The sequence below is a fragment of the Gopherus evgoodei genome, chromosome 7, assembly GCF_007399415.2.
Source record: "Gopherus evgoodei ecotype Sinaloan lineage chromosome 7, rGopEvg1_v1.p, whole genome shotgun sequence".
NCBI lineage: Eukaryota > Metazoa > Chordata > Testudines > Testudinidae > Gopherus > Gopherus evgoodei.
The window spans coordinates 124,757,033-124,769,309 of NC_044328.1; the positions used below are offsets into that span (position 1 = coordinate 124,757,033).

Genomic DNA, 12,277 nt, shown 5'->3' on the forward strand with positions numbered 1-12,277 from the left:
AGTCATTTGCGCAGTCTCTAGAACTGCTCAAGAAATGACCAGTGCTGAGATAGTGGAGGTGTTGCCAGCCAGGTTTGAAAAGCACTGGCAGAGCCATGAAAGCCCGCTTAGCACAGAACCTGCTCCCTAAGACAAGTGGGTTGCAAGTGCCTCACTTTCATGAGCTCTCATTTCGTCCATTGGTTTTTAAAGATATGACATTTGCTATTACACGTGTTTTTGTGCTTCCTAAACTGTCTCAGGAGAAAGAGCTAGTAAATATATCCAGATTGTCTGTGTATTCCATTTCCCACCATCAGTAGCCTATGCACGTTACTGCGTCTGTTTTAAAAATTAAAATATATACTCTGCCTTGAGATGGACACCCACAATCAAAAAGCAGTGGGCCAGGTTCTGATACCATTACTCACATGTAGCACTTGACTCCATGAGTGGTCCAAGTGAAGTCAGAGGAGTGGAGTAAGAAGCTAGTAAACTGGAGTAAAATTGCAGATCTGTCCCATTCTCTTCTGTGCATACACACAAGTGTATCTGTCCATAAAATTGCTAGCATGGGCTGGGGAAGGAAAAAGGGATAGAATATTTTTCTAGCATATTTATGGACTTTCAAAACTTCCTAAACAGGAAAACCATTTTTCACGCGAAATCCTTCAGAGTTGAAAGGGAAGTTCATCCACACCAAGCTGAGGAAAAGCAGCAGGGGGTTCGGCTTCACTGTGGTCGGAGGGGACGAACCGGATGAATTTCTCCAAATCAAGAGTTTGGTGCTTGATGGCCCTGCTGCCCTGGATGGCAAAATGGAGACAGGTAATGACGCTCTGGGGACAAAAATTAAAACACACACCCCACTTTGCGCTTAACAGCTGCTGTTATCTGAGGTTCTCAATTGTCCCATTTTGTAAGCGGGGAAACTGGAACACAGACCAGCCGAGGGACTTTCTGAAGGTCTTGTAGCAAGTTATTGGCAGTGCCGATACCAGATCTCAAGAGCTGTCGTGTCCAGTGGTCTGCTCTGACTGCTAAGCCATTGATGCTAAACCTTAGGGAAATGAGGAACCGCTTTAGTTTCTAGTGTAGTCCCAGAGAGCCACCTGACACTGCGTGGCAATAGGCACTTTGGGATGCATTGACAGCTCCTAAGGAGGAAAACACTTCAAAGGTATTATGTGGCTTATTTTGCACCTCTCTGTGATTCCTTTTCATCTCGCCCCTTCTTCCTAGCTACTACCAAGAAGTGGGGAAAGGGCTGTTCTGCCCAGTCCCTCCTGCTGCTTTTCATGCCTGGAGACATCCTGAGCCATGTCTGTTTTTTCAGTAGTGACATTAGTGCATTGCCTATGCCAAACGCTACAGGAAATAATGGGGGTGGGTTTTTTGTTCTGACTGGACAGAGCAGGAAGAGACAATTGTGACGTGACCCATGCCTCTGGAGCCACTGGTTGAGCATCACTGCTTTAAACGGCCCTGCCTTGCAGCTGCAGTGTAAAACAAATCATAACTTAATCAGTACTTAGGCGTGAGGCATTTACGTCTGAGATGCCATTGCACCATATTTGTGCAGTCTCTAGCTGCAATCATTCCGTTTTTATTCTTCATGTGATCTCCATTGTGTTTCTGTCATATGTCAGCTGTATTAGTGTGTGTAATAGCAAGAGCTGAGCTTTGCAAAAACTGTTAAATGGGCTATATATTGTCATTTTGCTTGGTTTTTTGTTTTTTGTTTTTTTTTGTTTTTTTAATAAGCCAAGTTCTATTTTCCTTTCCAAAACACTTTTGTATGTACAAAATTATTCAGTGACTCTTTTAGATACAGATTGCTGTCACTCACCTCAGCACAGCTACTCTTGTCCTTTGCTGAGAGGCACGAGTATTTAGATAAAGTATCTGTGCAGATGTTTATGCCGGTACAAGTCTATCAGCATGGAAGCAGAGTGATACCCATTGTTCAGTGTTGAGAAGAGTCCATTGTTAATGTTCTGAAAAGAGATTGGGGTATTAAAGCAATGAATTGACAGTGTATGTTGTTTTTTTTGGTTGTTGTTTTTCGTTTCATCCATAGGAGATGTTATAGTCAGCGTGAATGATACCTGTGTGCTGGGACATACACATGCTCAAGTTGTAAAAATCTTCCAGTCCATTCCCATCGGTGCCAGTGTGGATCTTGAATTGTGTCGAGGTTACCCTCTGCCCTTTGACCCCGATGACCCCAACACAAGCCTGGTGACATCTGTGGCAATTCTAGATAAAGAACCGATCATTGTAAACGGGCAGGAAAATTATGATTCTCCAGCAAGCCACAGTAGTAAAACGGGGAAAGTAAATGGCTTGAAGGAGCAACGGCCAAGTAGTCCAGCTGAAGTGTCTTCAAATGGATCCCATGGTTACCCCAACGATACTGTCTCTTTGGCTTCTTCTATAGCAACACAGCCTGAACTCATAACTGTACATATAGTGAAAGGGCCCATGGGCTTTGGTTTTACTATAGCAGACAGTCCTGGTGGTGGGGGCCAAAGAGTGAAACAAATTGTAGACAGCCCCAGGTGCCGAGGCCTAAAAGAAGGGGATCTTATCGTTGAAGTGAATAAGAAGAATGTGCAAAACCTCACTCACAACCAAGTCGTGGATATGCTGATTGAATGTCCTAAAGGAAGTGAAGTCACATTACTTGTGCAACGAGGAGGTATGTCTTAGGGTTGTTTTTTTTTAAAGTAGTTTTATCTGGAAGGCTTGCAATCCTAAATCTTTGTAACCAACCCAAGTTATAAGATGTAGAAATTGACCACCCCTCACAGTTTTCTCTTATTACATATCATATATTAAAAAAACATATTAATCCATTTTTGTTGCGGCAGGAAATGTATGTGTATAGATGCATCATACATAACATTTATATGTAATATTAATATCTATCTGTGTCTTTTGATAGCAAGTGTTCTGATTAAATCAGGATTTAGATCATAACCCCTGTTTTCATATACTGGTAAAAGAGTGCCTCTGGGACTGAAACTTTCTTTGGATTTCGAAAAAAATTGTGGGGAATTCTTTGGTGGTTTTTTGGAAAGTGAAGAGGGCAGAAATAATCCATAGTCTTCTATTTTTTTATTTTTTTTAAAGCTCAACAGTAACTCAAAAATATCCAGGGAAAATCACCCGCCGAACTTTGAATGTGCATAGTCCTCGTTGCAGGACCAGCCCTTCTCCGGATGTGGGATGGGACAAAAAAAAAAATTTAACTCAGAAAGTTTTAAGCAATTGAAAAATTACTTCTGAGCATGCTCAGTTGACATCTGTTAGGAGTTTAGCGATCCTGATGAAGTTTCACCTCTTTTTTTGTGTCTTGGCAAAGCACAGTGTCCCAGAAAGGTGCTGGGACAACCTCCACTGAGCAATAGTAAGTCACAAGCTCCTGCTGTGCTTATATGTTTAAAAAAAAAAAAAAAAAAAGTGGAGGGGAGCAACGTGCGAGAGGAGAGGGCGCATGTGTGGGGCTTCCATGGGTTTATGGATATATAAGCACAAGGCAAAGAGGGATGAGCCGGAGGAGAAGATGTTGATGAGATGCTGTTTGACCACCAAATGCCTAGTGGAAAGAATAAAACATGGTAAAAATGGTTCTGGGTGTAGTGAGTGTGTATGGGAGAGCGTACACTTGGGCTTCTAATTCCATAAGTGCAAGGCAAAGTGTAATGAGGAGAGGTACGCTAATGAGACATTCCCCTTGTAGGTCTCACTGCTGCTAGGAGGCCAGAGTCACTTGGTGACTGCACAGCAGCTGTTGTTGCCTTCTTAGGGGGGTTGACTACACTGCAATCACTGGGATGCTTTGCAACTTGTGGAGACCGACCTGAGTCAGCTTTCGTCTCGCTAGCTCAGGTCCTGGAGCAGTGAAGCTGCAGCAGCCTGGGCTTCAGTGGGGACGAGCCCTGTGTGGAATTACCCAGGGTTCCAGGCCGATTTGTACAGCCCCATGCCGCTGCAGCGTCACTGCTACCGGGACTTGAGCTAGGTGCTCATAGAAAGCCAGTGTCCTCTGTGCTCCCTGCACCACACACCACTTTTTATGTTGTGCATATCTGCGCCGCCATTGATTCCTATACCGGGCAGGGTCAAGCTGTCAGAGATGAGCTGCAGAGCTAAAATAAGCACAGAGTTAAGACCGTAAATATGTGCTGAATGCTGCCTCCTAGCCAAGCTGTGGGGAACATCTGGCACAGGAATACTTCTCTACCAGCTTTCCAAATGGTTTGTAGTGGAGTCAGCATCAAGCCAGCAGGGGCTAGGGAATGTCAGTGGGGAACAAGTAGCTTCCAAAAAGGTGTACTGGATGGCCCTGCCACCATACACGTGGCAAGTGAAAGAGGGGTGGCCAATGTGTGTTGCTATACTTGATTTCATTTGCATTTCAGCTCTCCAGTTGTTTCCCTTTAATCAGCCCCTGGTAAAGAACGTGCTCAACATAAGGGTGTAAATTAAGGCCCCTGCTAACACACGAAGTCCTTTCATCCCCTTGCAAAGTCTCTTTGGCTTGCAAGATTGGGATCTTACTTTGCATGTTTTGAGTTTGCCAGGACAGGAGGTGGGACAGTTATTAGCAGGACCTACATTTTCCAAGGTGATTGGTGATTTTGCGGTTGCTTGTCTTGACACCTTGTGGAGGCCAGTGTTGAGATGGTGGGTGCTCATCCATTTCTGAAAATCCTGGCACCTGTCAGGTTTCTCAGATTCATCTCTTGTGAACTCAAGCCAAAGATTCTAGTGCACAGATTGAGCAATGAATGAGGGCTGTAGTGAAATGAATACTTTCCTTCCCTTCCACCTCAAAAATTTTATTGAATTTTATATTTTTATAGTAAATTAAAAAGTAAGGAATGGAATATATTAAGACGAGTTCTCTAGTTTTATTACTGGTATCTGCAGAATCTGAGTAATTTAAAATCACTCTAATATTGAAAGCCTTTAAAATACACCTTAATCTCATGTTTGATTTATGTATTTGGTAGAAAGTTTCTCCAACTACAGCTGGAAAGGAAACAGCAGATATTATTAATCTTCCTGGAAAGAACATAAATATCTCTGTTACCACTGTACATTAGTTAGTCGAACTGTGGCCAACGTTCAATCATCCTTCTTTTGCCGCTGGGGTATAATGAGACGGTTTGATGAGGAAATCAAGGTATTGAGTTTTAATGGGAAAGTAAGTGGTCAGTCTACTGCTAATATTAATGAATCTCTTTTCTACCTCATCTTTTCCAGCATGCGGATTGATTGATGAACACAGATAGCTGTGGAGTTGCTATAAGTGTCTCAAATTTTGTTCCAATCTCCTGACGTATCCCTGTATCTAGAGGCCTAGTTGTCTTGGCATTTGTATCTAATTGCATTGTATTTGCAATTCTGAGTTGCAGGTTGTCATGGTACAGAAGCTTGAATTTGTTGTGATCCTGATGCCCAATAAATAATTAAAATGAGCTTATCTCCACATCAAAATGAAGTTACCCTGAGAGGTTGCTAATCATGGTACAGAAATTTAGCAAAATATAGGGGAGGAGGGATAGCTCAGTGGTTTGAGTTCAATCCTTGAGGGATCTGGGACAAAAATCTGTCTGGGGATTGGTTCTCCTTTGAGCAGGGGGTTGGACTAGATGATCTCCTGAGGTCCCTTCCAACCCTGATATTCTATGATACAGTAATTCCTCACTTGAAGTCATCCCAGTTAACCTTGTTATGTTGCTGATCAATTAGGGAACATGCTTGTTTAAAGTTGTGCAATGCTCCCTCTAAAGTTGTTTGGCAGCCGCCTGCTTTGCCCACTGCTTGCAGGTAGAGCAGCCTGTTGCAGCTAGCTGGTGGGGGCTTGGAACCAGGGTGAACTAGCGCCCCCCCACCCCCCGCGCACAGCTCCCGTAAATTCCCTGTGCAGCAGCTGTAAGCCAGCTAGCAATTGCAGCTATCCCTCCCCCCCTCTGCTCTTGCCCTCTGCTCCCCGAGCCTCCTGCTTGCTGTTGGGGGGAGAGAAAGGGGCGGCTAATGTCAGGGTGTCCCCCTTCCCCCACTCCTACATCCCACTTACCCCTTCTTCTCCATATAGAGCAGGCTGGGGACATGGAGGCAGGGTGGGAACAGGGAGGGAGAGAGAGAGAGCCTGGAGCAGCAGCTGCTCTCTCAACTTCCTGATCCACTTAAAAAGACAATGAACTTAAGAGTGGGTCAGCTTACTTAAAGGGGCAGTGTGTATCTCTGTCTCACACACACAGGGTGTGTCTGTCTCTGTCTGCCATGCTGTCTCCCCTCCCCTCCATTCCTGCCTTGTAGAGTGAGAGGCTACATTAACAACAATGTGTTAACCCTTGAGGGTTCAACCCAGTGCTAGTTCATCATTTAGCACAGGGGTTCTCAAACGGGGGTGGGACCCCCCAGGGGATCATGAGGTTATTACCTGGGGGGGTCACAAGCTGCCAGCCTCCACCCCAAACCCTGCTTTGCCTCCAGGATTTAAAATGGTGTTAAATATATAAAAATGTATTTTTAATTTATAGGAAGGGGGGGTCACACTCGGAACCTTGCTGTGTGAAAGGGGTCACCAGTGCAAAAGATTGAGAACCACTGATTTAGCAGCAAGGCATTCCCTGGGAAATATCCCACCCTCTTACACCCTCTAACTTCTCCACCTCAACCAAGCTTCATAATCATCATAGCTGTGAACAGTATTAAATTGTTTGTTTAAAATGTATACTCCTGTGTGTGTGTTTTCACATATATATATTTCTGTCTGGTGAAAAAAATGTCCTTGGAACCTAACCCTCCCCCCCCTTTACATGAATTCTTATGGGGAAATTGGATTCACTTAACATCGTTTCACTTAAAGTCGCGTTTTTCAGGAACATAACGACAACATTAAGTGAGGAGTTACTGTATAAGCATGAGACTAGCTACAATGTGGAAAACAGGGTGTCTGGTTTAAAAGTTGGAGAATGTAATTAGCTAGGATGCACTGTGTCTATGGTGTTTAGATCCAATGGACTTTGATCCTCTCTGCAGTAACTTTACCTTGCATTACCTCTGCCAATTCCTTTATCGGAAGTGCCTGCCCTAGACAACATGCAGCTATTTATTTTGATCTGATTCCAGAAGTGTACTTGGCTCCATTCTGTGATAAGATCCTTCATGCCTCTTGAAGTGGTTCTTCTCTAGGTCTCTCTGCTGGCTGTCCTTTCCTCCTCCTCCTCCTCCCTCTGGTGTCCAGTGAAGAGAGTGCTAGGAGAGCTTGCCGTCAGGCATTGTTTTATTAACATAACATTTGCATTCAGTCAGGCTTTGCTGGAATCATCCCCATCACATTGACGCTCGTGTTCAGAACTGTCCAAAGGATTTGTAAGTAGTGATTACTAATCAGGCAGAAAAATATCAGAAAGAGATGTGTAATCTATGTGAAAAGCTCAGTCAGCTTGAAGCCACTGGTGCACTCCCGACAATTACACGTAGTTGTTGAAATGCAAAGCACATAGCCATGGAGAGCGACTTGTAAAATATTTACTGTAATGTAGCTTCAGCTGAAGCTTTGACTTCCAGAAATTAGATGGGTTGTGCCAACCAAGTCTTGCAGTTGTTTTGAGAGAGGAAATACAGGACACTTTGTAAAAAAAATATGAAATTGAAACACCTATTCCCATAGAATTTTAGCATTATCTTGCAGTATTTGCACATTGCAGTATTCTGCATATGCACAAGAACTGAAAGTGAATCTACAGAGAAACAAAAGTGAAATTCACTAGTCTCTCTCCACTTTTCATGCTTCAGGGAATTCAAAAACTATACAAGCTCTACTACTTATCTAGTCCAAAGTCAACTGTGAGTCTTTGCAGGATCGTGGCCTACAATTGTACAAATTATTTCAGTTTCAGTAATCTTGAAATATTGTTAATAATCAAATAGTAAGTATATAGGACATTTTTAGTTTAAATGTTATTTATAACCTGACGTTGTACTATTAATATTGAAGCTTTCAAACAAATGAAATTCTTTCCTTGTATTTGGTGCTTCAAAGTTGATTCAATACTCAAAATGTTTATTCCATATAGAGTGACCGGATGTCCCGATTTTATAGGGACAGTCCCGATTTTTGAGTCTTTTTCTTGTATAAGCTCCTAATACCCCCACACCCTCATCCCGATTTTTCATACTTGCTGTCTGGTCACCCTAATTGCATGGAATCCCTTTTCATTAAGGCCTTATCTACATGAGGAAATTGACTGGAATAAGCTATTCCGGAATAGCTCTCTGTGTGGACTCTCTGTTCCGTTAATTGTTAAAATAGCTGTTCTAGTTAATTTCCTGTGTAAATAAGACCTAATATCCAACTCTGAGAGAATATTTGTCTGATTTATTATTCCTAGTTTTAGAATGACCTCAGGTTAGGGGGTTCAAAGCAAGATACAAATCTTTCACCTTCGGATCACTGGTTCTTATATAGCTGGGTATGTAGTTACCAAAAGTTGTTGCCATCTGCCTGGTATTCCATAACTTATTGCTGAGTGGGGTTTTTTTGTAGTTCTGACTGAACAGGCATCCCCCTCCACACAGCTGTCCCAATTGGTCCTTATCTGTACCCTGGTTGGTGTAAAAGCCAATGATAAAATGGATCTGGAGTCTGATCTACGTACACCTCTCAAAAATGCATCCTTCTGCCCTACTCCAAGACAAGGGTTAATGCTCAGCTTAACTTCATGAGTAGATAAACAGAGATTTTCAGTTTCTAAATAGTCATTACTAGCACCAAATTCACTTCTAATTGGAGACGGAGAGCTGCCTGAGAAAGGAAGACCAATCTTTTGAGGCGGTCTGGCTGGGGTTTCAGAGCCAGCTGAGGATAGGCAGAAGATTTTGAAGGTTACAGCAGGGAACTGTATAACCAACATTTATCTATCTGTCTTAGAGTTTTATACTGCCACCTATCACCATAATAATGGAGTGCCTTCCCTGTAAAATCAATGGCAACAGCAAAGTCTTTGGCTGAATCCTCAACCAATAGTGCTACTCCTTTGGCCCAGGATTGTGCAAGGTACTGAGTGACCTCAATTCCTACTGACTTCCACAGGAGTTCAGGGTGTTCCACACCTTTTAGTTTCATGCCTTTAAACCAACTAAGTGGCTGGGTACATGTTGCTTAGCAACAGTCCCCTCACAGAATAAGAAATCTCTTCACCTTACCCAACTTATCACTAGCACTGGAGAAAGATCATTTAATGGACCCAAACGAAAAGCAATATCTAATCTCACATCATTAGTATTATATCTGCTTTTTAGCCGCTTTCCCTAATGATGCGAAACCATCATAATTATAGCTGCCTGCAATTAGCTATTGCCAGAGACTTGAACTCTGTTGAACAAGCCGCTCACTTCTGTTTGCCCTTTAGGCTTGCGATGAAGAGTGATTCAAAAGTCATGCTGCTTAAGTGTCTAGCTGCCAGAAAATTTCAAATGGTTATAACAGCTGCTGAATCGAGAGAGAATCCAGATCGCATTCAGGACAAGATCACAACCCGAAAACTATATGACTGTTACCATAGTATGTCTGTGCATGTGCCAGGGCTTCAGAAAGGGGAAGACAGGGTTGCTCTTTCAAACAGCATTTTCATTTATTTTTTCTTTGTTGCAAGGTAAGGGTATTTCACACAGCCTGAGGACTTAGTCCTGCAGTTGCATACATTCAGATGGACCTTTAGAGGCAAATGGAGCCCGATTGAAGTCAATGTCAACATAGCTTGTTCATGAATGCAAAGATCTGCCTGTGGTGGTCTGATTGCAGGATAAGGGCCTAACATTATGAATGTCTCTTAATCTGCATTCCCAGTGATTTATTTTTATTTTCTGGGTGGGGAGCAGGGCAGTGTATCTGCCTTGTTGAACTCCCTGCTTTTATTAAATGTGTGGCCCTGAATACTTTTTGAAGCGACAGTTTGTATCTTAGCATACCTGACTATTTTGCTAATGGAAATAATTTTCTCCTGTTTTTTTTGTTTTTTTTTTCCACAAATTCATAGACTCTAGGACTGGAAGGGACCTCAAGAGGTCATCGAGTCCAGTCCCCTGCCCTCATGGCAGGACCAAATACTGTCTAGACCATCCCTGACAGACATTTATCTAACCTACTTTTAAATCATGGGTGTTCGTTGCAATCCAGTAGTAAATATCACATCCTTCAAAACGCCCTACCTCATGTCCTCCCCTAGTCTCATCTTGAGTGTTGTAATTCCTTCAATTATAATTAGTCTCCCTTACTTCCCAACTGACCAAACTACCATTAGCCCAAACTGCGGCAGTTTCTTCCCTCATCAGAAACATCTCTAATTCCTGGTCCTTGGAAATCAGCCTGATGTTCTTGCCATATGGCATGCCTGACTGACCCTACCTCTTTTCAAATCCCATCTCAGGAGTCCTCTCTTCTCCTTGGCTTCTCTCTCCTAACCCTCTGTCATGGATAAAACAACCAGAGCTTCCCACTCACTTGTATTCAGTCATCTTCCTTGAAACCAGTTCTTTGGATCCTTCACCAACACCTTATCTCTGTATAAGCTATTTGCAAATATACAAGGTAATGCTCCATGGTGCTTTAGCATGAATAATGCTATCCATGAATAGATTGTGATGGCTTATGTTTGATAGCTTATAAGTCCCAAAGATAAGGTGGAAAATGGTGTAAATATGTGTCAGAATTGTAGCATGATTAAAAATAGAAGTATACTAAACTGACTTTGATAGTTAAGATTCTGTATTACAAGGTGTTTTCCTCATTTAATTAAATTAAATTAATTTAATTCAATTAAATAATATGTAATAAATCAGTTAACTTCATGTGCTATTTCAAGTTACTGTTTCCTTTAGAGAAATTTGTGTGGGAAGGAAGAAATCAAATGAGAGAAAATTAGAGCTGGTCTGAAAATTGCATTGAAAAATACACATTAAATTTCATGAACATTCTCTCACACTGGAATTTTTTCTGTAGTAAAAATAAATTAGGGGGCAAGTTAAAGCACTGGCCCAGAGTTAATATAATTTTAACATACACTTCCTGTTTTTCATGGATTACTTGATTAGTGGAGAAATAGCAGTTCTGAAGGAACATTTAAATCTGGGAATGGTGACTTCTCTTTCTCAAAGTATCTGGTCGTCTTTTTGCCCATTCTCTTCTCTCCATTGAGTGGAATTAAATTCTAACAAGGCTCACAAACTTGGTGAGACTTTAAAGGAAGTTTAAATATCACATTTTCTCAGTTTCTTACCATGGTCATAACTAGTTTACAGAGTAACAGAAACAGGAACTGGCTAAAATCAGAAGAATAGATTAAATGAAAAGTTAGGAAAAAGTTGAGCGTTAGATAGGCTTGGAAGGATTTGATTTTTATCAGTAAATGTTGGCAAACGTCGATTTCAAGGTACACGCACAAACCGATGACAAAATGTTTCCATCGATGATGATAGCAATTTATAGTTAAGTAAGAAAAATCTGCTTGAGAACTTACTAACGTTTGACTTAAGAATATTTACTTGGTATATTTTGAAATGTGACGTTGACCGTTTGTGTTATAATGGTTAGAAAGCTTTAACTTTTTGAATTTCAATACCTAGTGTCATTAAATAATAGTTGTCTGAGCTCTCCCATCATGTCTCATAACCATGAAACTTTCAATAGATTTAAAAAAAAAAGTTTAAAACCATAATTTTGGCCAACTGTGACAATTGATAAAAATAAAAAGCTTAAAAATAAACATCAGAGTATTATCCTTTTGAAATTATTTAAAAAAATAAAAATTGAATTCTGCCAGGCCTGTTCATATTTCATATGAACATTTTGGTATGGGTGTGTTTTTCACATTCAGAGTGAAAGTTATCTCTTCTGTCTAAGCGGCAAGTGAGCATCAGATGTGCCTTTTTGGGACAGCGCTCTATATTGCTATGCAGCATGGTGCACTGATTTCCAGTAATTGGTGTGTAAACAGCCCGACAGGAACTTGTTTTCTCTTTTGCGACAAAAATAAGCCTCAGCTAACTTTTTAAATCAGTTCTTCGCATTAATAATATTTATCCATTTTGTGGCCACAGCTTGCATCCACAAAAAACACAGAGGGTGAAATCCTGTCCCCACTGAATGGCAAAACTTCAGTTTACTTCAGGCCAGGATTTCACCCGGTCTTTCAATGTCTGCAATGAAGTGTGTGTTCAGGTTTTAATAGTTGCATATCAAATTGTCTTGATGTATAGTTACTAATATTGGCACTAA

The 12,277-nt window shown here is 41.5% G+C and overlaps 1 protein-coding gene across 1 annotated transcript in view; it reads left to right on the top strand.

Moving 5' to 3' along the window:
* Nucleotides 1-12,277, top strand: part of MAGI1 (membrane associated guanylate kinase, WW and PDZ domain containing 1) — a 503,504-nt gene that overhangs the window by 435,599 nt on the left and 55,628 nt on the right. The window contains 2 exon segments of the mRNA XM_030568462.1: nucleotides 625-807; nucleotides 2,060-2,680. Coding sequence (XP_030424322.1) covers nucleotides 625-807; nucleotides 2,060-2,680 — 804 coding nt within the window.